The 27,386-nt window shown below is 47.0% G+C and overlaps 1 protein-coding gene across 1 annotated transcript in view; it reads left to right on the forward strand.

Moving 5' to 3' along the window:
* The window catches only part of EEPD1 (endonuclease/exonuclease/phosphatase family domain containing 1), a gene marked incomplete at its 5' end in the record, with an annotated part of 64,128 nt that extends 48,267 nt beyond the window's left edge, over window positions 1-15,861 (forward strand). The window contains 5 exons of the mRNA XM_009332422.1: window positions 4,445-4,555; window positions 7,959-8,093; window positions 9,400-9,532; window positions 15,057-15,251; window positions 15,360-15,861. Coding sequence (XP_009330697.1) covers window positions 4,445-4,555; window positions 7,959-8,093; window positions 9,400-9,532; window positions 15,057-15,251; window positions 15,360-15,559 — 774 coding nt within the window. The remainder of the gene's footprint in view (window positions 1-4,444; window positions 4,556-7,958; window positions 8,094-9,399; window positions 9,533-15,056; window positions 15,252-15,359) is intronic.
* Window positions 15,862-27,386: the final 11,525 nt, after the last annotated feature.

Here is a 27,386-nt window from a genome sequence, read left to right on the forward strand (position 1 = left end):
CTAAGAGGTCCCTCAAAAGTAACAGGAAAGTGAGCCCACTACCAGAAGACGACTTAAATTTTTTCATGCAACAGGTACAGATTCCTACTTCAAGATTTATCCAGGATCTACAATTTGAAAAAAGGTGGTGAATTTTGACCTAATAATATAGTTTAAATCCTTTTTTTTGCTTGTCAGGGTCTCCTTTTCAACTGTTGCCAGCTCCCACACTCGAACTCCAAGTCTCTTTCACCATGATGATGTCAAATCTTTACTAATATGTCACCTCAACATAGCTGAAATGTAAGGGATTGGTAGAAGTTTCATATGCATCTCTGGTACTCATTAAAGCTGCTCCCTCTAGTGCCTGTTAAAAATAAAGGAACTGTGTATATGTAACATTTAGAAATGGAATATTTATTCCCTAGCACTCATCTCTCCTCTTGGTTAAGAGGAACGAAAATTACCTTTGCTTTGATGAAGTAAGTTGTTGTTTACCTTTACTGCAGTGCCCTTTTGGCCTGAAAGCTTCTGTGGTAATTAACCAAAACGGCCAGTTAATTGCTTTGAGTGCCTTTCTAAAGTTCAGGCAATGATTACTGCACCGAGATGTACTGTGCCATACTCCTCCTCACTGTTCCTTCTCTCCTCGCCTTCCTTACAGCCTCAGTTTTGACTCCAGGTCTGAAATGAAAGTGTCCTCCAAAGAGGAATCACTGGTTAGTAAGAAATGTGTAGTTTATCAAGCCCTAAGACATAGTTTTCCTGGGTCACATTTAGTTTCCTCGGGGTTTAGGAGTAGCGCACCCTCCAAAAGATGCTCACCTCAAGGGAGGTCACTGGCTCAGTGTGGTCCCCAGTGCTGGTATTACAGGAGTAACACTTGACAGGCAAAGATGTTCAGCATGGAGTGGTGTCATCATCTGGAAAAGATGACCCTGCTGTGCCTGGTTTGGGACTGGCTGCACAAATAGCACCCCAAAAGAAAACAAAGATTAACCAGGGCATCCTGAACAAGAGGTGGTGAGATCTGCTTGTGGGCTACTGCAGGGTACTCACTGGCAGCTCTCCTAGATGCAGAGTTACTGCACTGGAAGAGATTTAATGTCATGCACAAATTAGATGCTCTTGCTGGCAGTGTTTGGAGTGTCTTGGGGAGGCAGGTAGGTGTGTTAGTGAGTCTGTAACTCCCTTATGATCTCCAGCAAGTGACAGCCCAGCATATGTTGTTCTCCCTGCTCCCAAATTAGTCCAAGACCCCTTGCCTTCCCCTCCCCAGTCCCTCCTCAAATGTGCGTTTCACCAGCTTCTTCCAACTGCCCTCCGTTCTTTTCCAGTGTCAGTCATAAACTCATTCCCGTACCCGTCTCTGCTTCTGGAGGGGCTGGGAGCAACAGGCACCGGCTCTTTATCAGGGTGGACAAAGAGCAATTATGTCTTTGTATCCTCCCTTCTGGGGAAAATGACGTGTTGCTGATGAGCAAAGTCAATGGGGCTTGTCCCAGTTCCTGGGGTGGTGGCCCTTGTTTGGCCCCTTGCACGCTAAATGGGGGCAACGTGCAGGTACCTGGCACAAGGCGGGGTGACCTCTCAAGAGCACCGCCTGCTTTTTGCCTAGAGCATGCCTGGAGCCTGGTGCTGCCACGTTCCTGCTCCCTGGCAGCACTGCCTATCCCACAACAGCCAGCACCCAGCTGCAAGAGAGACCACTGCGGCATAGGTGTAGTACCGGGCATCCTTGTAAAGAAGCCCTGATGCTGTTGGTATTCTGGTATGCGTGTGAGTTTTGACTTGGTATGTGTGGGATTTAATGAAGAAGCTGATTGAATTTCAGGAAACCTGCAGCCTGAAAGGCTCTAGAGAAAAACAAAACTAGAACTTTTTTGCTTAGGAGGATTTTGGAAAAAAAAATGTTGTTCTGATTGACTGAAATTTTAATTTTGATTTTTCTTTACCACTTAAAGAACTGCTCCTCAAAGGGTTTGGCATAGCTCTAACTTAGTTTTGCAAAGGAGGAAAGGCATTTTTTTCATTCCCAACATGGGCTAGGAGCTTGTCTGTGTATTTTTACTGTACGAGGGAAAGCGTAATGTTGTTTGATGTTGGGTTTTGTGGGCAGAACAGCATATGATTCGAGAAATGCCCTTCTCACTTCAGAAGAAAAACATGACCTAAGCAAGTAGGCTGTCACAGCTTCAAAATCTGTGTGCCTGTAAGCCCTGGAAAATGGGCACAGATTAAAGTCAGCTGTTGTAGAACAAGTTCTTCGTTGCCACAACAGTACCTAGAATGGGCTGACGGCTTTTTTCTGAACAAACCGTATAATCTTATTTGTCACCTTTTTGTTTCAGCAAAGTTAAATCAAGGCCTTAAAAGAAAGAAAAATCAATTTGGAGGAAACAAAATATTCAAACTACTCGACTGCAGATGCTCTTTTTAATAAAGTGATGGCTTCTGTAGGATTTATTCAGTCCTGTCATATACTTTGTGCTGGCTGGACTTTCTAGGCAGCTGCAACCCAGAGATAAGTTAACTCTTTTGTCAGGTTACAGTTGAACTCCTAATTTCAACAATTTTTTTTTGCTGATTTAAGTTATTTAAATGTTAGAAAACTCATTCACCAAATTCACACTGTTTAGAGTCATCAGAATGACATCAGGAATGAGTAATTGTTGCTGCCGTGATTTATTGTGTTTATTAGGGTGGCACCTGGCAATCAGCTCAGAGCAGAGCTCTGTTCCCAGGCCGTGCAAACACCTTGCGTGCCTCCTCATTTAATAAATCAGCCCAGCCCTAGCACTGCCTGAAGGTATATAACGGACAATAACGCGGTATGTTAATCTTGAATAAGAAGCCCCGGCCAACCTCTGCATTTCAGAAAACTGTTTTGAAAGGTGTGCCAAGCACTTTCGCTTTGGGTGTGCAACCAAAATGATTCTCATCCTTCTGAGGCAAAAAAGGGTTGCTGGGTTACGTATATCTGAGAAGTCAATCCTTACAGCTTCAGCCTCCAGGATGCTGAACTTGCAGACAAGGCAGTTAGTGAAAGAGCAGGGTTTGATTTTAATTTTTGAAACAAAAGTTAAAATAAACATGAGAATAGCTGTCCCATCGTTTTGCTGATACCCACGTAGGAAACACTTATATCCGCGCAGTTTATCACTGTAGCTCTTTGAACTGTTAGGCATGTCTCACTGCAAAGAGTCACTGTGTACAGGAGGTTATTGTTTGCCTTGAAAATCCTTCTTCGTTAAGGAGGGACATTCTGGATACAAGATTTTGTCTGAGGATACTCTTTCACTGTGAAAACCTCTGCGTTTCAACATAGTTTCTCCAGTGTCAAATTAACAAAATGATGCACATTGAAAGTCCCTGTTGCTCTTTTGCAGCGATTACTTTTTACAAGCCCCTTTCCCCGCAGCCAGAGCTGCTGCGTGCAGGCCCTTTGGCGCGGCCGGGCGTTCGGCTGGCTCCTCTCCCTGCCAGCCTCCAGCCCGAGTCCGCCTGGAGCCGGCATACGCTTTGAAGGGCTGTAGCTTCTGCTATTAAGCTTTATTTTGAAACTCCTGGCAAAAAGTATTCCATATCGTCTGCATCAAGGGGTTTCAGATTCCAGATTTTCCAGGGCATAGGGGGTTTTTTTTTAGTTTTTTTTTAATTTCAATCTCAAGATGTTACCCATGTAGACTTGAGGGCTTTCCATGGTGTCCACAGTTACAGTATCCCTGATCTGTTGGGCATTAGGGCGCAGCCTCTATAGCTCTGAACACGTAGAGGTGTCTGAGTGCTGTGGCTGTACAGCAGTGTCCAGGAAGACTAACGCCTCTGAGGAGCGTCAGAAGGATCTGCTGTGTGTGCACGTCTGCAGCTGATCCCTTCGTGCATGGGGAGTCTCAAGCATGTGTCCCTGGCGTAAAGTCAGAGAAGCCCTAACCCCAAAACGCCAGCTACTGAGGTGGCCTACACCCTTCCTCTTGTGTTGTGCCGGCTGCCTCTGTGTTGGAGCGGAGCCAGCCCCGCTATGGGGGCTTCCTGCCCCCCAGGAGGATTCGGCGGCTGCTCGTGGAGCCCCTCAGGGGGTGGGATACGGTGCAGGCAGCATCTTTGGAGGTGGCACAGAGGAAACCCCTTTCCAGTCAAACAAGTAGCTTTGGAGGAAAAAAAAAGAGTTTCAACACAGCTGAAACTCTTTTTGAGTTGTGAGGGAGAAACGTGCTACCTACAGCATTTGCACTGATCTATTTTAATTTTTATTTATCTCCAAATAATGTCCAGTCGGGGGTGAGTCAGCCTGGGATGTGGCCCAGACCATCTCCTGTGCGAGCCTTCAGGAAGGGCAGAGAGCACAGCCTGCACTCCATGGTGTCTCTTACCAATGTCTTGCTACACGCTTTATTTTGCAATTTTTTTAAAACCTTGTGAAGCTAATATTTTTTTTCCCCCCCTCTTTCCTCTCTCTCTCTAGTTTTGTATGGAGCTGAACCAGCCGACGCTGCCAAACATCCGCAAGTGGAAGGGCCCTAGAGGATGTTGGAAGGGTGTTGTTTCTGAAAAACCCTCGGGCCAGCTACACAAGGTACATTAATCCCGAAGCCTGAACTTTGGCTTTACTTTTTTTTTCCCCCTCTAAGCAAGGACATACTTTGAATCTGTTTAAGGCAAAACATTTTGCAAATCTTTTTTGGCATCTCTTGTTTTTTAAGCTGACTCTTCCTATAGCTTTCAATTCGACTGTGTGATTGATTTTTTGGAAGAATTGTTTTCCTCAGCCTGTGGCACACTTGTAAGGAGGAAGGGGGGTGTGTGTTTGGGGGAGGTATGGTAGATAAAAACAGGATAGAAATATAGAAGAAAGGCTACACATTAGGACAAGGAAGGAGTCCTTGGTTTTGCCCCTGGCAGGCTGCAGTACTTCTGAATTATTTTGTGCTAGTCAGCTGAGCTTGTTCCCTAGCACAGCACCGGCTGGCATTTGGAAGAGCTCCCCATTTCCCTAGTTTGCAAGTGAAGACCCCGCAGATGGGCCGTGCAGCCTGCCATCCTCATCTGGAAGAGGAGCTTATCTCACACGTTCCCCAAAGTGCCCTGCACAGTTATTCAAAATATACTGCAGACTCCGTTTGAAATCAGCACCGTGCTGCACTGTGCTTTTCCCTGCAGCATCTTCTGCCATGGGAATATATATATATGTAGTGCAGTGAGGTACTAATTTATAAGGTGGTGACAACTACACCCGCTACCCTTGACAATATTCAAGGTATAGCTACATTGGACTGGACACCACTAACGGCGCCCAAAAGCAGTCTCTCCCAAGGGAAATCGAAATCTCTCTTTTTTCCCTTTAAGGGTGCTAACGAAATTTCAGAGCAAGGTCCTGCTCGGGCTCGAGCCTGTTGTTGCTGAACGAGATCGTTCTCGTGATGCAGTTATTGCAGCATGGATGTTGTGGGGTGGAAGCGGGAGCCGAGACCTGTCATGTAATGAATGGTGCCTAGCAGCACACTGGGCTATCTTCATCTATTCTGAGCACTTCGTTACGAAAGCCGTGGCTGCAGTTGTATCCCCTAATCACGCTGCTTAGAATCCACGTTTCCTTAATCTGGCTTTTCCAGATCAAGTTGTATCACTGTGTCACACCTGAGGCTGTTGTTGGACTCTGATGTTTTGGGAGGTGCAGCAACTTTTGCTGCCCTTCTGAGTAAAGCCCAAGAATGGCAACTAACAGGAGAGAAAAAAAAAAACAAAACCCACCACCTGAGCAGCACAAGGATTGGACTCTCGCTACCACTAGAAGGACACAGAGGGTCTGAATGTGTCCAAGGTTTGACACAATTCACACTTAATTCCAATGCAGAGTGCAAATCCCCTTCAGGACATTTTTATTCCTGGCTGGAGTTTCCTCTTGGGATCTCTTGTTAGGCCATATCATTAAAACACTGAATTTAAAAAGCTGTGCAAAGTTGTTGAAGTTGTTCCCTCTGCTTTTCCTTTTCTTCCAAGAATTATTAATAGTTGTCTCAGAGTTTCTACATTAAACCCAGAGACTTTAGTCTATTTTCTCCTGAGCTGTATTTCCAAAGATAACAATGAAAGTTTTGACTATGGGCTGAGTAATTAAAAATCATCATCTACCTTGTTTTACTGGTAAGGATGTAAGGATGAATGGTTTCCAAAATTATGGGAAAAGTCTGTGGCCAAGCTAAGAATAGAAATGGTATCTACTGACTCTTCCTTTTAGCTGCTTTAGCAGAAATCTGGCTGTGCTGGAGAACCCTCCACTAAGCCAAAAAGTCTTCTCTACCCCTCTGGTTAGTTAATGGGTCCGTCAGGTTTGAACATTGTGTACACAAGTGCAATACAGTGAAGTAAGGCAGCGTAACCCTGAGCATGTAGCATCTTCGGCACAAGCTGATCTCGGGACGCTCTACAGGGCTAAGTAATGCAAAATGGTGGATGGTGCTTCAGGATTGTGCTTCCACACGTCCTGGGCATTTGGCCTTCAACCAAGCAATGACTTTTGACCACCACGTTGATGTGAAACCTGGAGCCAGGGAATAGCGAACAGCTGTTGACAGCAGTTTTATTCTTCCACATCTTTTCCTATAGCAGTTTTCAGACCTTAGACTTCCGACTGGTGGAATAATTTTGTCAGTGTTTTAAAGGTGAGTTATCTAAAGGAGCTACCAAAGGATTTTAGCCAACCTTCAAGGCTCACAGGAAATCAGCAGAGCAGATAAGACTTGTTTGTTGCAGCTGAAATGGAAAAAAGTCTTCCTTGCGATGGATTTAACTGCGATTCGCTAAGGGAAGCAGGTTTGAATGATACCAAAGAAAATGGTGTCTGGGTGATGGGAGGAGAGGCTGACAGGTTGAATTAGATACCGCTGCTGTTGCGACCGGGGTGGGCAGCTTTCTGAAAATGCCAATTCCACATCCCGAAGTAACCAAAAAAACCCATGCAGGATGGTAGAAACAGAGCTGAAAGGAGCAGAGAGCTGAGCATGAAACATTTGAGCTGGAAAAGAGACAGAGAAGATTGACGGGGCTGAGAGGTCAGACCAGATTTCACACCAAGAGACTCAAGGAGCCTGGAAATTTTTAGCTTGCGGGCGACAGAAATCTGTGAGATGGTGTGCGGCGTGGGGAGAAGGAACAACTGTGCGCAGCATCGTCTACCGCAACCCTAGCAGGCGCCCAGTGAGAGCACGAGGCACTGAGCTCAGGGTTAGACAAACAATCCTTATTTTCCTATGCATAATAAACTACCTCGTTATTGACCACACCCAGCAGAATCCGATGTCTTGCCTGGACTAGGAGGAAACAAGGACCGTATCAGCCCAAACACATGCACAAGAGGCGGCATCTTTATCTTCCACCCCTCTGGTGGTCCTGAACGCGCTCCACCTGTATAAGATAAAACAGAAATCTGTGAGATGGTGTGCGGCGTGGGGAGAAGGAACAACTGTGCGCAGCATCGTCTACCGCAACCCTAGCAGGCGCCCAGTGAGAGCACGAGGCACCAGTCACCTGGGTGTCCGGTAGCCAGCGTACAGATGCGAGGGGCTGCGGGCAGCAGAGCAATATGTGTTTCAAACTTGGCACGCTCGGTTTTCAGTGAAGTCAGTGGGGCTGCCCAGGGAGCGTTCCTCCCACATCTGGTGGGGCTTTTGGCCGGGGTGAGATAAAGAAGTGCTTCCACCTGTTTTCTTATCTCCTACTGATAGCCTAGGATGCTGTTCCTCCTTTACGCTTGTGCACAGTGAGTTGGGCTTCTTGCCCTCAGCAGGCGCCAAGCCCAGATATAAACCTGCATCATCTTTTACCGCCTCTGCATATTTTAGGAGTGATGTACACCACTGCCAACAGAAATAGTGGTACTGAAACTTGCAGGTGAAAGTTCCATCTAGGGGGCTGCATTTGGGCAGAATGTTTTGTTTTTACCTTCTTACTACTAGCTTTTCTCTTTTTTTTAATTCCAGGGAGTTGAATATTCTGGCTTCCTCTGGGATACAACAGCTGGCATTGAACTGAAAGGTGCCTTATCTCAGGAGAGTGCACAGACTAATGGCAATGGGAAGCACTCATATCCTCACCCATATCTTGCACATTTCAAGGTAACTACCGTTGCGCCAACCGACCCTTGTAGAGTTTAGCTTTTATTATAAAAATTTGGGTAAGATGGAAAGAGACAGAGTCTTCTAACAGACAAAAATTTGCGTGAGGTTCTAATCTATCTCATCAGTTCAGCACTGTCTCATGGCTTGATTATAGAAAGGTGCTAAGTGGGCCTTAATATGTGTGGCAGATCACCAGAGTCAGTCCTTTTCCTTGCTCCTGTGGGAGCAAACCCTGCCGCAAGGGAGCATTTGGACACGTGTGGGTCAGTGGATCTTCATCCACAGCCACTGAGAGTGTGACAGAAGTCACCAGTCACCTTGTTCTGCTTTTACCGAATTAACACAGCAGGGACAAGGTGCGTATCCAGCAGCAGCCAGCCACAGGGCTGTGATTCTTGTCAGTGCCACAAATTGTGAGTGGAGAGGGGTAAGCGTAGGCAGAATGGAGAGAGAGAGATTTTATATATATGTGTATATATATAGAAGGCACAGTGCTCCTGAGAGACTTGGGCTGATCTATCTTATGTTGCTGGCACACTGCAGAGCTTCCATTTTAAAGCTTTTTCACCAGGCTGAACCCACCTAAAAGAACATCGTGCATTTTGGAAACTGTTCTCGTGCATATGCTTGAGTGAACATACAAGCAGAGGGAGCCTGTCTCCGCACAGGCTGTGATGGAGGGGTCCAGTTTGGGGAACTTGACATCTCTGGTAATGCTTTGAGAGAAGCATTAATACAATAATTATGAATAAATAAATAATTATTAATAATAATTAAGTTAATAATGTAAATTGGTCAATATTAGGAGTAAGTATTACTTGTGCCAAGTGAGTCCCAGAAGGTAAGCAGAAGATTGCAGGGAGCCAACAGCTCCTTTCAAGGTACATTAAGTTTCTTGGTTAGTCTCTGTGATGGGCCAGGGCTAATCACAAGAGAGTAGTAATTAGCCCGTGTAATGACCATGACATTATTTGTAGCTTATTAACAACTGGTTTTGCATAAACTGATTTACATAAGCAGCCAGCTTCTTTCTGCAACCATGGTGGAAAGAAGCTGTTTGCTTATGCAAAACAGTTTCCCCAGAACTGAGAGGGTATCAGGTTATTGCAAACAAAGCTGCAAAACGCCTTCCCCCTCTTCCTACCAAAGCCAAGACAAACCAAAACACACTACATACGTAGTGAAGTGAGTCCTAGTCACCCAGATTTACTGCCGAAAGTACTGGGAACAGGCGCGTGGTTTTGCTTTGTGACCTTCCGTGCCCTGTCTGCATGGCATTGATTTCTCCTCCTTCCTCCCCCAGGTTGGGATGAATGATCTAACACTGGTTAACCTTCATCTGGCCTTGTCGCCCTCGGCAGGAGAGAATACTGGGAAGAACCACAACAGCCACAAACTGGCAGCCTTTGCACAGACTTTGCAGGAGACTCTGAAAGGTAGGGCAGTTTTTTTCCTGCCAGCTATCACATGCATGCTGGCCAGTTTATCTAATCAAAAGGAATTTAAAAAAAAAAAAAAAAACAACTGTCTCAGCGCAAGTTTCACAAGTATCCTCATCAGCCTCGCAATTGTCTTTACAGGTATTTGTATTTGAATGATGCATAGCGTGGCAAATGTGCTTTTCCCTTGCTCATTGTCTTATAGTCTTTCCTAATTAACACAGACAGCGCAGGGGATCCTACTGGCTTTGACACCATTTTTTCAAATTAAGTTCCTTCTGATTTTACACTAGTGTAAGAGCAAGTTCAGCCAAAAAAAAATAAGACAAGACACCAGGGTTAAGACCCTATTTTAAGTGCTTTGTGGAAATGACACCTACCTGATATCAGAACAAAGCTTAATGCCTTTTTTCCAAAAGAAATAGGTTCCATATATTTGCTTTTTGGTTAATTGGAAGCACTTTGGAAAACCCAATGCAAATCAGGAGATGGCTGCTAATGAGAAAAGAGACCAAATCCTGCTTTGGTACTTGGGTGTAATATGCAGGATAATTTTCTTGATTTCAAATAAATTGCTCTGCTTTTACACCAGGATGAGGGACACCAGAATTAGGATCTGAACTTGAGCAATGTAATAGGCAGGTGAGTTTCTTTACCTCATTTCTGAGAATTTGCTTCTTACTTTGGAGCTTGCAAATTAAATTCAATTTCCTACGAAGCAGAACAGCATGTTTCAGATTCTAAACGTCGCTGATCTTGTTATAGGAATAGAAAAATCTAGCCCTTCGTTTACTGCTTAACAGAGATGCAAAAGGGTTACAAGGTTATAGACATGATGTTTTTCAGCTTGGCCCAGTTTAGCAGGGTTGGTCACTTGGAATCATTAACATCCCTCTTGTATAACACAAGAGGTATTTGCAGTTTTTATGTCTGTTCTATTGTTTTTCCTTTTGAGCTGCAAGAAGTCAGAGCTATTTTTAAGCGCTACTGGTTTTAAGTATTTGTCCACGTACCTTGAAATTGGAAAGGATGAAGGTAAACAAAAGGATCGTTTGTTTAGTCCCCAAAGGCTGAACTGAGACACAGATAAATGTGTAGCTCTTCCGCAGTCAACTGCCGAAGTCAACTGAGTTGCGTTTCCACTGCATCTAAATTTAGACTGTCGGCATTAGGGCTTCTCTTTATTTCATGTTTTTATTTTCATATGGTAGGCACGTTACTGGAGCATGCTTGTTCTTGGCTTAGTCTTTCACAAAAGAAGAGATTCAGATTCCTCCAAACTTGTGGAATGCCGGTCTTGTTTCCTAAAAAAATGGTAGTGCACACGTAGTGCACACTTCAGTACTTTGAAGTCCTGAATTATCCTGCCAAAATTAATGTCATGCTTAAAATTACCGCCATCCTTCAATTTCTTCCAAATCAGCCCATAAAATATGGGTAATAAGAACTGATTTGTCTGTGGGTACTGCAGTAAATTTGAATTTCTGCTCCCATTTTGCTAACAGACGCCTACTCTGTTATCTTTCATTCTTACGAAGAGGCACGTGAACATCTCAGGAAATTTGGTTACTATCCACAGCCTCCTGTAATGCAGAGCACTAGCATCCCCATATTTCTCCCATCAGACCAGTGGGTCCTGGTTCTTTTTTCCCCCTCTTTCTTTCCCTTCAGCAGTACCAGAGAGACACGGTGGCTGTTGGCTGCTCATAGCTAACTCTTTGCAGCAGCCCTTCTGCCTTCTCTCAAGAACTCCACCAGTTCATCTTCAGTGTGGTGACCATGGGCAGCACACAGATGCTATTTTGGATGTGCTGGTAGTGCTTGGACCCAGGGGCCAGGGTGTTGGCTTGGTCGTCATCTCCCATCTGGCTTTGCCATATTCCACAGGTTACCCATGCATCGGGCACTAGGCTTAGAAGACCTTCAAGAGGCGGTAGGGAGCCTCTTAGCAGCTGATGTACTATCACATCCTTCTCATCATCTGCTTCTCACTCCCTCCAGGAAGGATTTCGGGGTTTAAGGGTCTGTTTAATTCATGAGGGGACTCATTCAGGGCATGGGGAAGTCAGGGAGAGTGTCCTACAGGTGTCTCTTTGGACCGCCACGAAGCAAAGGAGGGTTTCCTGGTTCCTGCAGGAAAGCAGGTTTCAACACTGCAGACTTTCTGCAGGCACTGAAAGTCCCTCAGCTGATTGCGCTGGCACACCGGTGCTCAGCCGCTGCGGCACAGGGCTGAGTTAAGGCAGCGCTTCGCTTTGCTGGCCGAGAGCCACCCGCAGAAACTGCTAAAAGTCGCTGGTGCTTCAGTGAATTTGAAGGCGCATTTGGAAACAGACCGGACTTTTTCCTCACCTAAAGAGTTCTCCGTTGACAAGGGCAGGGTTGCTTTGAGCCCAATGGGTCTGAATGCGATAGCGTGGGAGCACCCCTGAGAGGTAGTGGGACACGTGCCTGTCTGCCGGAGGCTGTCTGCCACTGCGTCCCACCAGATGGAGGCTCTGGGTCCTTGTGGGACAGTGTAGTCTGTGGGAGGGACCTTTGCAGCAAAAGCTGGGTTGGTGAGGGAGCGCTTGCTTGGTGTGTCCTGCAGGAGGAGGAGAAGGACCGGATTGCGTCAGGTGAGGAGCCTCTGGCTCAGGCAGCCTTTGCTGCCCAGTCCTGAGGAGGAGGATGAGCGAGCCCTGCCAGTCTCAGACTCTCATCTCATCCAAAAGAGGCAAATCATATCACAGCACCAGTAGCATTATCTCCATTTTCTTTTTTCCCCCCATCTAACTGTGGACATTGTGACTGGAGTTTTTGATCAGCTATCATCCCTCATTACGGGACCTTCTAGACCTTTTGCTAAGTTTGGCAGAGAGCCGTTGGGGCTGATCCGTGAGACCCTTGAGAGCTGCAGCTGCTGCGTGGCGGCTCTGCTCCCTGCCTCTGCTGAGGGACCCAGGGACTACCGATTAGGCGCTGTCACGCACCCAGGAGAATCCAGGCAGGTTTGCTTCCTTCCCTCCATCTGCCTGATGTCTGTCAGGGTCTCAGGAGGCAGATGAGACATGAAAGCGCTATGCACTAAGCGCAATGCTCCTGCATTTGCTGTTGCAGGAGCTGGCAGAGCCAGGAGCAGGGCTGAGAGCGAGCCCAGGACAAGGGGAAATGAAGTTGGTGGTTATCTAGAAAATTGGTGTCGCCTGCTTTTCCTGCTTAGCGCAGGGCTGCCTGGCCCTTTCCCCGGTGATTCACAGCCACGGGGAGCCCCAGAAGCTCCCCTGAGAGGGAACCGAAAGCAATCCTTTCCCTCCCCGATGGCAAAATGGGTTTCAGCTTCTTTGACATCCCCCAGCCTATTCTGTCTGTCAACTTTACACTGCAGTATGATTTTATGCTTAGTTATTCTGCACGCAGAATTTTAAACAGGTGAAGAATACAGTGACTCCCTCCCTGGGCGTGCCGCAGGCTGACTTCTTACCTCCTTCCGAGCACATGTCCAGGTGCTGGGTCTTCTAGCTTCTGCTACTTCTAAACTGTCCAGAACGGAGCAGTCAGTTAAAATTTTCACTTTTGAGTATGTTTTTTTCATAGATTTTTCATGTAAGGGAAATAGGATTGAGGATTTGCTAAAAGAAGTACAAGTATTTTAAGAATAGAATAGAATATATTTTGTGTGGGACTGAGATACTGCTGTTAAGATCCCTGCCTCTCTGTCATTTTTAAACACCCTCCCCCAAGGATGTGCTCCAGAGCTTTCTGAAATGGCCTTTCCTCACTTACATGGCCGAGCTGAAAGCATGGAAGGAGCCGAGTGCTGCCTGGGCCATTAAACAAGCATTAGTCCTGAAGGACCAAGACGGCGTGGTCGCATTTCAGGCTTCCTGATCCTACCAAGCGAGAGATCTTGGGGTTTTGCGATGAGATGCGTGCAAAACCGCCAGCTCCCAGCAAGCACTGTCGTCCCATTAGACAAGCACTGATTTTTTCTTTTGGGTTCTGATGGAGCTTAAAATAGCTCAGGTTCAGGTTTGGGTTTTTTGTTTCTTTTAAAGGTGGGAAGGCCACTGTCATTGAACACTTTCTAGAATAATATTTAAACCTCATGTCATTTCTAATATGATTTGTGACTTGCAAAGGGTAGAGAAACCACAAACAGTTTCACTATCTTTTCATCGCCCGTCTGCACCTTAGCAAGCAGCATGTTTTGAAGTATTTGTTTTTGTAAGTCATATGCTACCAATCTCGCTGCTCTCCTGCCCCTTCCCAATTCATCTTTCATGCAGTGCAAGACAGGAGTGGAATAGATTTTGTTGTTGAACTTGCGCTCCCTCTCCTGGCTAGCTACTTCTACAGCAACAGCACAAAACGAGGAGGTTTATCCATGAGCAGTAGGTATGGTAGAGCAATCTGTCCATCCACCCCGTCTCCTCCCACACTTCAATCCCAGGAAGGAAAAAGCTTACAGACGCTCATAGTTCTCTTCTCTGAAGTCAGGTTTGGGATAACTTTTGGTGCATTTGTGCCTCCTTTTAGCATCTTCCTCCTTCTCCAGTACCAAGCGGTAATGCAGCAACATGTCTGATCAGCTATCAGTGTTCTGGAGTTTGTCTTATCAGACATTTCTGGCAGTAGTTTGAGATGGGCACTGGGACATGTGCATTGTCTTCTTATCCCGGCGCACAGCTGGGATGTCTCCATCTGCAGCTGTGGAGCTAGGAGAGCACACGTTGTGGATATGAAATTAGGGTCCAGAGTTTCTTTTCTCACTTCATTAGGGTTGGAAATAAAATGTAACTAAGGTAATTTTCTATTCACATGAAGACAGGATTTTTTGACGAGCGTTCCAAGTCATTCCCTTTGTTTCTTTGAAAATTCAGCCCTAGACAAAATCTAAGACATCCCAAGTTCAGCGGTATCCCTTCAGTCAGCCAGGCAAAGGAAAGCTGCTGTAGTCAGGGAGTGTCCGTGTGGTCTGTGAACTCATCTTCTGCCATCAGGTGTGCAGGCTGCTCCTCAGGCTTGTTTCTTGAGATTTCTTAAATGCAGAGGGTTAGAACGAACACTGCACTGTGTCTTTCCTGGGATCCTCACAAAAGTGTCCTTGACTCTTACAGCAGATCTCTAAAAAGACAATGTCAGGACAAGTTAAAGCCAATATGTGTTTCTTGCAGAAAAAGAAAAAAATAAGCTTACAAAGTCACAGATTCCTAAAAACCTCTAAGACCAGAACTGCTTGTCTTTGAGTTTGTCACTATCAGTGAATAGCAAGCAAAGGACGCCAATATAAATGAGATGATATTTAAAAACAAGCATGAAATGTGTACTGGCTGGTTTTTATTGTCATGAAGAGAATGGCCATGAGTAAATAGCCAGTGAGAAAGGCTTTAAACAGCATTTCTTTCAGGAGTTCAGAGTAAAGTCAGCTTTGCTACTGAGTATTTGTGTTTTTCCTCCTCCCATTTATCCTCTCTCCCTCTTATACTTAAGTGATGGATATCCATTCCTCCCATTCATTTTTATTTTTCCTGTTTTCTAGGAGAAAAAGACGTGGTCATCCTTGGAGATTTTAACCAGGCCCCGGACAGCAGCGACCACGACATCCTGCGGAAGGAGAAGTTCCATCACCTGGTCCCTTCCAGCACCTTCACCAACATCAGCACAAAGAACCCACAAGGGTCCAAGTCACTGGACAACATCTGGATCAGTCGGAGCTTGAAAAAGGTTTTCACAGGTAGAGTTGCTTTTTAGTGAGGTCGTGTAACCTTTAGTTAGGTTAGTGCCACGTGTCAGATTTGGGCAATATTACTTATCTTTTTCTCTGTGATTCTTTTTCATGTAGGCCACTGGGCTGTGGTGCGAGAAGGCCTTACAAACCCATGGATCCCCGATAACTGGTCCTGGGGTGGGGTGGCTTCGGACCACTGCCCCGTGCTTGCTGAATTTTACCTGGAAAAGGACTGGAACAGGAAGGAGGTGACGCGGAACGGGAACGGGGTGACGGTTGAACGCAATGACTCCCACACTAAGCACGAACGATGACGTGAACTTGAGGGTGTCTCTTCTGCTCCCCAGGGAGCAGCTGAAGGCTCTGTTTGCTTGCGGCTCAGTGGTGGAGCAGGACTGCCTCCCCCTCTCCCTCCTTCCTGCTCTCCTCCCCGCGCCTAGAAAGCATCAGCACTTGGTTTTGGTGGCCCTGGCTTCGTGCCCCTCCTGGACAGTTGTGGGGTGTCTCACGGCAGCGGAGCAATCTGCAACTTTTTCTGGGGACACAGTGGACATTTCCATGCCTGGAGATTTGGATGAGAATTGTACAGAAAATAAAGTGTACTTTTAATACTGTACAGGATCTTTGCTAAAATGCAGCCGAGCAGGGCTTTGCTGTGAGGGTGAGGGGGAGTGATGGTTATTTTCCTTTGCCTCCTTGTAAATCGAGGGAATAAGAGAGGCCCCAAAAAGAGAGACACCGTGGAAATTCTTGGCCAGTCGCAGATGTCATTCAGCACTTGCAAAAGCTGCCAGAGCTGGTCCCTAGATGACCTGAAATGAGTCCCGAGTGGTCCCTCCTGCTCAGCCTGGAGAGGCCCCGTTCCCCCACAGCCCCATGTGGATGTGGGCACCTCTCGTCCTTCCCTTCCTCCCTCCTTATGCTCCTGGCAGGGTGCATTTTGCCCAAGAAGGGCTTCCTGGAGCTTGGCTTTGGCTTTTTGTTTGGCGTGCAGCATTCAGTGTTGTTGTTTTCCTGCACGCTAGCCTTCAGGAGCTGGGAAACCATCGACTTGTCCCACTGCAGAACCTGGTCCACTTCTCCAGTGCCCTTTGCTTTGCCCCCCGTTGGGGATCTCGCAGGAACAGCCCAGTCGTCTGGCCCTGCAACTGGCATCAAAGAGGATATGTAGCCCTGAGTCTTTGCCTAGGAGTTGGTGTTCTGAGCAGGGCTCTGCGTCGGGGAGAAATAGGTCATACATCGGTGGGAGGTCTATAGATGAGCCCACGTTCACGTGATCACTGCAAAGGCTGATGCATGTGTTGCACCAACCTCTGCCCATCGATTTTTAGGGGTTTCCAGTTTCTCCCTCTGGAAGACCAGGCGGTTATGCATCACTTTCCTGAGCTTCGTTGCTGCATAAGCCTGGTCCAGGCACCGCAACAGGGAGTCTGAATACAGAGTATGGTCATCGTGCATGTGGCAGGGATGGGGTCTGCTTCTAAGGTTTGTTTCTGTGCGTGTCCTGGGTGGGGAGGACTTCAGTCAGCAAGCTGCCACGACAGCGCTGGGGATGGAGCTTTAAATTTGCCACCTACGTAAATTTTTTCAAGTAGCAATTAATAAACAGTGACCTAGAAGGGAAATATATAAGGACCGGAAAAAGCAATTCAGCATCAGCAAAAGAACCAGGTTGAGTGTGAAAGGTGCTGAGCTGCCCAGTAGCCCAGCGCCTTCTGCTCTGGCTCCGGATGACCACACAGCACATTTTGCTGCTGAGTGGAAAAGAAAGTTCTCCGGCACAATTCATTGGGCTGTAAAGGGGAAACTACTCCTAACAGCAGTGCCACACCACAGGAGATGTAACTGAGGGGCTTACGGCAAAACAATATAATATTCCCATAGTATTTTTATTAGTTTAACTTTCTGAAATATCGTCTCATTTTAGGTAGCAACAACTGAGTAATTTCACATGCAAACACACACGGTTGAATCGTTCAAACAGTTTTTCTGACTATATGCAAAACTAAAACTGGAGCAAGGCGGAATAGCCTGGAAACTGAAGGAGGCTTCATCAATGTTTCAAGTGGTTAAGTCAATGAGAGTTCAGAGTATCAGACCAAAAATGCATCTTTACTGGCTCAGCATTCCTTGTTGAAAATGGGAGGTGCAAGCATTTGTCCCAAGTCATGAAAGAAGCCAGCGGGGGAGCTTGGCTCCAGCTTTCATTCTGGATCCTTGCTGCTGTTTTGTCCTTTTCCAGCAGGCACGATTTTGCTGCCCCCCCTTAATTTTGCACAGCACCAAATCCCCCAAGCAACTCACGCTGGACCACTGCAAACTATAGGCGAGGATGCACTAGAGTTGCATTAGTCAAATGAATATCACATGAGGTGAGCGGCAGTAAAATCCCCAAGAACACGCTCGCTCTCTTGTACCAACTAGTGTTTGGTAGTGTTTACCTGCTATAGATGTGTTCGGAGGCTGAAATGACTTCACAGCTCTAGAAATAAAACTTGAGAGAGCCAGACCCCATTTGAACTGCTGCAGGTGTAAATAAACACAGAGGCACCAAAGCCTAGAGAAGCACCTGCAGTCTCCTGTGCGGGTGGTGGTCTGTAAGCAGCAGTATTCACAGTTGCAGGAGGGGCCTTTGCTTTGGCTGATGAGTTGCTGATTAGCACGGGCTGCCGGCGGGGGAAATGAGCTGAGCCACCCTCATAACCCATGTGTGAGCTGCAGGGAAGGTTAATGAGGCTGGTCTGTAGCCCAGAGGTTGCTCAGCCCAGCCCACTGGCAGCTCTGGAAAGGCAATTATTTGGTGAATAGTCGGAGTAAGATGGGTCCTACAGGGTCAGAGAGAGGAGGATAGAGGAGTTTGATACCTACAGGTGGAGCTCTGCCTTGCATTGGAGCATCAGTACGAGGTATGTGCCTGGTTACTTCGTGTTGGGAATCAGTAGTGCCTGACTGTCTTGATGGTTTCACTGGTTTTAAAAAGCTTGCTTTGCGTTTTGTGTGCCACAACCTTGCAGGATGATGAGGTGGTTGTCAGCCTGCTGGATTTTGGAGTTCCCAAGAGCATTTGTCATGTTATGGTGGTTCAGAAGCTGAAGTGGTGGCCAGCTTCCTCATGCAACTGTGGGAGCAAACCTGAGTAGCAGTTTTATTTCAAGATGCCTATAGCAGAAGTGAGGCTAGCTCAGCTTTCTGTAGCTGTATTGCCCTGGCAGTGCCAAGGGAGGCAGCAACGATGGAGGTGGCACAGAAACAGTGAGTCTTTCTTGCAAAAGGCCTGATACAGGCTCTACACCTTGCATATTTTGGGCTTCCCTCAGGAGCCCAAATTTTGTGAGGCTGGGTCCTGCCTCATAAGTAATGTCACCAGCGGCTATAGACTGATTTGGTCCAGGTTTATTTTTTTCTTAGGTATAGTCACTTCTGGAAGGTAATTCAGTTCACGGGTGCACAGCAAAGGGTGGTGGAGCAGTTCCCTGACCGCTGCACATGGAGCCTGGCCGCTTCCTTACAGCTAAGCACTACCTGTCTCTTCCTGACTCATTCCAGCCCCAGACCGCCCCTGGCCAGGTGATGTTGTGACAGCTGATGCGCAGCCCATGGTCCCTGCGGTGGCTGTGGCTGGTGAGACCCTGCAGCGGTGGCATCTGCAGGGGACCTCTGGTCTCCTACTGGCAGCCTCTGAGAGGTGGCTCCTGGTGGGGCACGGTTGAGTTTTCAAGTTGAGTTTCTACCTTTTAGCACCTTCTGGAATAAAAGCTTAAAGCAGCGCCCTGCTCGCCGAGGCTGAGGGGGGCACATCTGCTGTTTGGCTTCTCCTCTTTGCTCCCTGCGGCAAAGGCTTTTAAAATACCCACAGCCAAATTATTCCCCTTTCCTATTTGCTCTGACCTGTTTGCTTCAGGGCAAAGCCTCTGCTTTGTCCTGTGGGCTTCTTAGGAGGATTTATTTGGCAAATGTCCATTTGGTCACTTGGCTTTGCAGTATTGTTGCACCAAGCAGTGCTGCAAATGGTCTAAAAAAGGGAGTTGCGCTATAGGAGTAGTATTTTGGAGAGCTGCTAAAAAACCTCTGAGGAGCAAACACACTTAAATAACTGTCCTGGAAATGAACTTCCAAGAACCAGGTTGTGGCAGCAGCGGGTTGAATGAATCCTGGTGCAGCAGGGGTGGAAGCTTGATCACACAAGGTAACCAGCCTTGGTCTTGGCACTCTTGAGCCCTCACGGGAATCGGTGCTCAGCGTTCCTAGAAAAGGGCAGAAAAGGATCAGCCCAGGGGACTTCAAGGTTTTCCTAGACATCTAAATGCCTTCTTTTGAGAATGAGTTGATTTCTGGTTTTAAGACTGGTGTCTTGAAGGAGCGTGCTGGCCACGGGCAGGAGCCAGATGCGATGGGAAGCAGAGCTCCTGGGGCAGCAGCTGCTGTTCCCTGGGGGCACTTCAGGTTATAAATTCAAGCACCCAGAAATGGTGTGGAAATGTCCCATATTTAGGTTATGAACTTTTCCTTAGCTGCAGGAAGCAAGGCAAAGGCATGCAGGCATTTCCTGGCCTTTGACTTTCCAGATCTGACACTTTCATACAGAGTTTCTAGATGGGAAAAGCTTCTTAGGAGGCTTGTGTTTGTTTTTCCGAAGCAAAACGCAAAGTTCTCGCCCGTGCGAGGAGTCACATTGACTGTGAAGCAGGGTTCTTGTGGGAAACGTAGCCTGCAGCAGCTTTCTTCATCCTCAGAAGAGGTGCAGGAGCGAGTCTTTGTGAATCCTCTGCTCTTGGGGTGTGACTGAAGCACCTTGCCAGCAGGCTACACGGCTCTCGCTGTCGCCACTCAGCAGTTCTGGGCTGTGTCCCACGTCCCACAGAGCAGGACGTGACTGCAATTGTAGACGGAGCCCTCGGCTGCTTACCACAGCCTGTGCCGCTGCCCGGCTCCTCTGCTCATTCACATGGGTTTGGGCTGGCTTTCCTCCCCCTCCTTAAAACACTTTAGGAGATAATAAGGCTTAACAGCTTGTAACTTTGGAGCCACTGAGAACAAACCTCGTACGAGGGAATGGCAGTAACCCTCACAGAGGTGTTGCTACTAACCTCTTGCTGTTCCCAGCGACGTGTTGGCTGGTGCCGGTTACTGCTTTGGTAATAAGTAAAGTCAGGAGGCTGAAACTCTGCGATCGAGTGCCTCTTATGAGAGGCCACACGTATACAGGACAGTATGTAACATAAAGACACGTGCACATTCAAGCAGACCCTTTTCTCACCAGGTGAGAAATCTCACATAAGATGAGATTTTTGTTTGTTTTTTAGGTTTTTAAGTCTTCAGTCATTTTTACCTCCACATCTGGAAGTAAAAAAGCTCCTGCATAGAACCAAAGTAGCTAAAAGGACTTACTCCAGAGCACCCACAGGTTACATGTATGCTTAGGAAATATGTGGCTGGGTGACCCTTTAATGACCCATCCTTCTGGCCATCTCGTAACCCTGCATGATGAGATGTTCCCAGCCTGAGGGATGTCCAAAGGTGTCCCTTCATCAGCTGTGTGAAAGCACAGGCCTTGTTTAAAAAGAAAATAACACAGAATGTGCCCAGACCTGAATTGCAATATTGCTCAAACGTTGTGTGAAGAGATCACACAAGGAGCGCCAGCACCGAGCTCTCAGAGCACTTTCCCACCAATTTTTAGGGAGTGGCCTTCAAGGAAGCTCTTCCTTCTCCAGACCATCCCTTCAGACCTGCTTCATCCCTTGGCACGCTGGTAGACAAGAGGGGCTGCCTTGCAGCTGGGGGTGGTTACTTTACGTCCCCTTTCTCCTATTCCTTGAGGCTATCGGCCTGCTCCCACGAAGATCACTCACAGTATGTGCCTGGCTGGGCACCTCGGTACCCTTGCGTACTCTCATTTGGGTGAAACTTAACCTGATTCTTTCAACTGTAGGATTATTATTAATTTTCCTAGTAATTTTGTGGTCATGCTACTCTTCCCCTTTGCACGTGAGGTTTCCCCAGCTGCTTTAAAGGGTCTTCTCACCCTGTCCTCATCCACCCAAGTACTCCCTTAGGTCAGGAAGGTGCCGGAGGAGAAGCGCTTGTGCTAGGTTTCCTCCCTGCCTTCTGCCCTGCATCTGGGGGGATGTATGGAGGTGTATGTGGAGACCTGAAGGGTGGCAATACTGGTCAGCTGATACATACCCTGCTTTACCCTGTCTGTCACCTCTGGGGCAGAGAGAGTAGTACATCTGCTTGTAGCACCATGCTTTGCTTTATGCTTAGAAATAAGCCTGTCCCACCGGGCTGGGGACCCGCCGTCGCTCCTTTCTGTCTGCAGCAGGACGGTAGCGATGTAACAGGCAGGGCTCTGGCTTGAGAATGTGTGACCAGAGCTACACTTAACCACGTTTTTCACTTCAAAACAGAAGGAAAAAGATCTCTTTTGCTCTTGGGACAGTTGAGGATCCATGAAGCAGCCTCAAAGAGTCGGGGGCGGGGGGGGGATGGAGGGGATGGGTGAGAGATTGAAAATGCACAGGGAGCAGGGGGATAGCGGGAGCATGCCAACAGACAGTCAGGAACAGCACGGGGGCGACCGGAAGTGCCGCTCTGGGGCAGAGAGAGTAGTACATCTGCTTGTAGCACCATGCTTTGCTTTATGCTTAGAAATAAGCCTGTCCCACCGGGCTGGGGACCCGCCGTCGCTCCTTTCTGTCTGCAGCAGGACGGTAGCGATGTAACAGGCAGGGCTCTGGCTTGAGAATGTGTGACCAGAGCTACACTTAACCACGTTTTTCACTTCAAAACAGAAGGAAAAAGATCTCTTTTGCTCTTGGGACAGTTGAGGATCCATGAAGGAGCCTCAAAGAGTCGGGGGCGGGGGGGGGATGGAGGGGATGTGTGAGAAATTAAAAATGCACAGGGAGCAGGGGGATAGCGGGAGCATGCCAACAGACAGTCAGGAACAGCACGGGGGCTCCCTGAAGTGACGCATGTCTAGGACGTAGCTGCAACATGGAGCGTCCTAAGGAGAAGGGTGGAGAAATGTCTGAGCAAGGATGCTGGGAGCTGGAGGAGTGTGGGGCAGAGAGGGGCTGGGAAAGGAGGAAGGATGGAGATGGGACAGCAGATGGAGAAGTGAATCACAGCTGGAGGCTTCTCCACATGGTCCTGTGTGTCTGGTGACAAATCTTGCCCAAACCTGGAAAAGCTTCTTTCCTGAAAGCTGTAAAGGAAGATAAAAAATACAGGGGACCTCAGCTTTAAAATATTGGGAGGGGGAGAGGAAGGAGAAGAGGTCGACTCATAGATCACATATGGATTTTTTTTGGTGGGTGGGAGTGAACAGACTTACTTTCTAGGCTCAGAGATGGATGATGTGGTAGTGAACGTATTCTTGATATAAACAGGAAGGTGAAGGACTGGGATTAAATAAACACAGCCTGAAGGATGAGTGCTAGAGACCAGGACAAAATCCAAGCAGGAGAAATAAGCAAGTAAGCTGGAGGAGGCAGCCTGGCCGGTCTCTCGTTTGGGATGTGGTGTGAGATGGAAATTGGGCCCTAATGTATATACATGAGATCCTCCAAGCGCGATTTTCAGGGCGCTGCTGGAACAGGGTCTGAACATGAGTCCAGCTCTGCTATACTAGAGTAGCTGTGCAGGGGGGCTGGTGTTGGCGTGTGCCCTCTGTTTCTCCTCCAAAGCCCCACAGCATTGCACAGGCCAGCGGAGAGGGTCCTTGTGGGAAGGCGACCACCCTGCTCTGACCCTGCGGCACGAAAGGAGCACCGTGGCTCCACGGCACGAGAGGAGTACCGTGGGCCTGGAGCCACTCCTGCATCACTGGCCGCGTTTTTCCCACCACTGAGTTTTCTTAGGAATTTTTTTCTCTTCAAAACCATGTCTATCCAACCCAATCCTGCTCACTCATGTGAGCCCTGGCTGTCTGGTCTCCATCCATGTTCTTTCCTGCTTCGTATGGTGGCCAGCGTAGTTGTAACTTCAGCCTTGGTTTCTTCATTATCTGAAGAGCTGAAATAACGCTGTACTTTGCCCTGCATGTCCATAGTCACAGACACTTCAGGAAAAGGGGCTTAAAGTGTCTCGGAGGCACTATGCGATTGGGGAAGATGATACAAAATATTTCAGCAGCACCATAAGAAATTAATTTAGACAACTTTAGTGGGAAGGGTATGGTTGTGCCTTGAAAGGTAATCCTGATGGCATCTTTTTATTATTGAATCAATGTAAATGAATGAGTTTAAAATTCAATATCCAGATTTTCTGGATTTAATCTAATATAGACTTTCAGTTGTGAAAATTCTGCACTTGTTCAGCAAAGCCAAAATAGATTCTCCCCTCTGTATATTAAAGAAACACAATCTCATTTTAAACTGCATACTGAAAAGAACTCAAAGAACTTCTTAATTTGGTGCTTATATATTATTAAAACTATTAAGACACTTCTAAAGGAACACTTCCTTAAAAAACCAATTGTTCCAGCGGTTTCCTTTTGCTTTTCTCTTGGTTTAGACAGCAGCTCTCTGAACTTCCACCCCGACTCGTGTGTTGTCAGACTTCCATCCTGGTTTCCAGCATAAATGATTTCCAGTGCGCCCTCCTCACCAGGCAGGCAGGAGCATCAGTGGGACCCTTAGTGCTCGAGTTGCTCCTGAAACTGCTTGGATGGTGTCCAGCTTCACAAGCCTGGCACTCAAGTGCTGGAAAAAGGATTTCAGAGTTGCAGTAGTCCTGCAGATCACCTGTAACAAATGTGAAATTTATTCAGTACTGAAATACGCCTGCCCAGCAAAGCTCGAGCATTGTGTTTCACGCTGCTGACGCTGACACTGTAGAAGAGCTACCTATCTGGGATGCACTGGGCGAGGGTGAACAGTGGTGATTTGGGAGCCTGCCGGGGGGGAGGGGCGGGATTTCAGGCTGAGTTTTCCGAACTAGCTAGCAAGGGAGGAGGAATGTAATGCAATAATATTTAGCTCTCTTGCAAGGCACATCAGCTAATGACTTTTAAAGTATTTCCATTAAAAAGAACGCACAACCCTTAACTGTTATCCTTACTTATACATGAGGGAGCTGAACCATAAGAGATGACAGGACTCCCTGGAGATCAGCAAGCACGTTTTATAATGTAAGAGGGGACAAGGAGTCCTGAAATGAAGCAGCGGGGAAGACAGGGGCGTGGATCAAAGTGTTAAAATGAAACATTTGGAGTTGCCTTTTCCTGCGTGGATGGCGCTGAGAAACGCATCGCAGCCAAGCGGCTCCGACGATGCCTCAGACCATATCCTAGAAAAAGGGAGGGTGTGTAGTTTCCTCGTGAGCAGCCGGGCCTTCTCACAGAGCAGAGGGAGCCGTACCTGATGTGAGACTTAACAGACCCTTCGCGACTCCAACCCCGAGTGATGTTTTTCAAAACTGCGTCAGAAAGCCATCTCTTCCACGGACAGCTTGGCACGTCCAACTAGCCGTAGAGCCAACGCCGTCGAAAAGAGAGTAACACTCTCACACAACATGATGTAACACTTCAGTACTCTCGTCTCTGTCATTCTTTCATTTATCTTTATTTGTAAAAGTTGTACAAAATGCCTTTTAAAATTGGTGAAACGGGGAGGCTTTTCCAATGTTGACCCCGTTTCTGTATAGGAATAACGTAGAAGTAGCAAGACGCTAATACGCAGCCAAGCAACTGAGCCAGACTGCTAGGAAAGGCTACCATCACATCATTGACGTCATGAAACTGTGTAGTGACGTGAGCTCACGTGCACTGCTGTCCATACACTTTATTACAGAACTTCAGTATCACGACTTAGTAACCAGCCCCTTCACAGTGGGGGAAAAAAAAATCAGGAAAATTTACAAAAGCTACACTTTAAAATTTGAAACACTTTTACAAAGGAGGAAGGACAAATCTGATGCCGAAAACAGAAGCTGACAGCTTCATCTATTGCTACAGTATTACTTTGATACTGACCACTTCTAGACTCCAACGTGGCACAAGGCAAATCTATTTCTAGAATAAAGAAGAACAGAAGTTTAATGGCACCTACTGCTTTGAAGAAAATGTGATGCAGGTCTTCCAGTAAAGCAAAAAGGCCTGTAGTAGCTTTTAGGGCAACAGTGGTAAAAAAGTCAACTGGCTTTTGGACGAAGGGCTGTATGATATTTTGTGGCAAAGCAGGGTGACTAGCACAGCCTCCTGGTTTCAAGGACGCATTATGTACATACACTTAGATTACAAGACATTACTACTGTAATGGGGGAGGGGGAAAAGCACTTTGCTTATGTAGAGGTCACTGGAGGAAGGCAGGGATCTCTCCTGTAAGAAAAAAAACAGTTCAAAATTGTCCCTTTCATAAAGGACTGGCCCTTTTGCATACCCCTGGGTTAGAAAAGCGAGCCAGATTCTTCCGTGGTGTAGCTCAAACGATCTCTGCCCGGTTTTCTCCAAAGACAGCTTTTGACAGCAATCTTTGACTCGACCTCAGAAGTGTGTGGCTTTCTTGCTGCTTCTGGCAAAGGAGCCAAAACCTGGAGCATGTGGGTGTGTGAATGCAAATCGTTCCCGTCAGGCTGCTGCAACACCGTGTCTATGTGGCACAGCTCTAAAACAAAGTTGGGCAGGCGAAGTTACCCGTGATCAAACTAGACAGCCTGAAGGGGGGAAGGAGAGAAAAAGGGCTTTTATTTCAGTATACAGAGGCTGAAAGGCTTTCAGCTCGTGAGCAATACTGACAATACAAAATTAAGGCTGCTGCGAGCAGTTCTTGGTCCCTGCCTTGAAAACAACCAAATTTAGTAAATTTATGCTTGTTAAGCATATTTTCTTTTTTGAAGCAGTCAGCCAGCCAGCCACTGCAAATGCACCTGCAATACTATCTAAAAGGCAGCTGCTTTCATGGGATTATTCAAAAACCTTCAGATCTCTTAGCCAGCTGAGAGCTTTTCCTCACAGATTTTCCTAGGGATCAGAAAACGCGTTCTCAAGACTTTGCTGTAATGGCTGGTAATGTCCTGGGTGTAAAATAAGGTGGGAGGGTTATTCCATCCACTTCATTAAAGAACAGGATAAGCAGGGAGGGAGGGATACCAGGGCTGAGGTCCATGCAAATGCAGTGTGGAGGAAACCTTGGCTCCATCTACTTGCCTTATCCAATGCCAGGCCCGTTACCAGTGGGCCAAGGCAGAAGGGGAAGAAACAGCTGAAGCCCTGTCCGAGGCTCTCGCTTGTTCCTGCCCAGCCTCTCCTACCATAGCTGCTTCCAGGGACTTCAGAGGAGTCCTGGTAAAATGCTGTCTACTAAAACAAAACCCTTTGTCAGAATACTTATGGGTGCAAAACTCAATTCGCCTCGATAATTCCATAATACTCTGGAATCAGAAAATGTAGTTTATGTAGGAAGCCCTCCTGCGTAATCTAAGCTATTTCTCATGTGACTAGCCATGTCTTACAGTAAGGTGCTTTCTCTTCTTGGTTCTGGATATAGCACCGGCAGTTAAAACAGAGGTAAGGTTGCTTCAGAGTGGTGCAGCACTTCTGTTGGAACACAGGAATAGGGCACTTGTGAGTCGCCTTTTCCCTCCGTTTGCATCTTGTTTCTTCAACGAGCTCTGCAAGCTCAAGCTTGCTGTAGCATGGAGGTACTGCTCAAAAAGTGACTTGACCCTCTGTAGGCTCAGGTGACTCAGAGAAGAAGTGGGTGTTGCCTGCTGTGCTGAATCATGTCCCTGTGTTCCTGAATTTATTTAAAACACATAAGTCATGAAATCACAGTTCTGCCCGATCCTTCTTCCAAAACACTGCCATGTTGAACTTCCTAGACATGCTATGCTTGTCCTCAAAGGGGGGAGACCCTTTCCAGAATTCAGCTTCCTGAAACATGTACTATACAGATAAAGACGTGGAACAGTGCAACTTTTTGAGGGGATAAAGGGAATAACTTTGCTACCTGCTTACGGTCATTAAAACAGCAATACCTACTTTTTTTTTTCTGAAATGCTAAGTCTCCCATTAAAAAAAAACTAGAACTTTTTACAGCATTACAGAGCTTTGATCCTATGGCACAAAGACCTGCTTCTGTGCACTGTGTTTTTAGACTTTCTTTTTTCATTGCGATGATGAGCAAATGGGAAAGA

The sequence above is a fragment of the Pygoscelis adeliae genome, unplaced genomic scaffold, assembly GCF_000699105.1.
Source record: "Pygoscelis adeliae isolate BGI_AS28 unplaced genomic scaffold, ASM69910v1 Scaffold58, whole genome shotgun sequence".
NCBI classification, from domain to species: Eukaryota; Metazoa; Chordata; class Aves; order Sphenisciformes; family Spheniscidae; genus Pygoscelis; species Pygoscelis adeliae.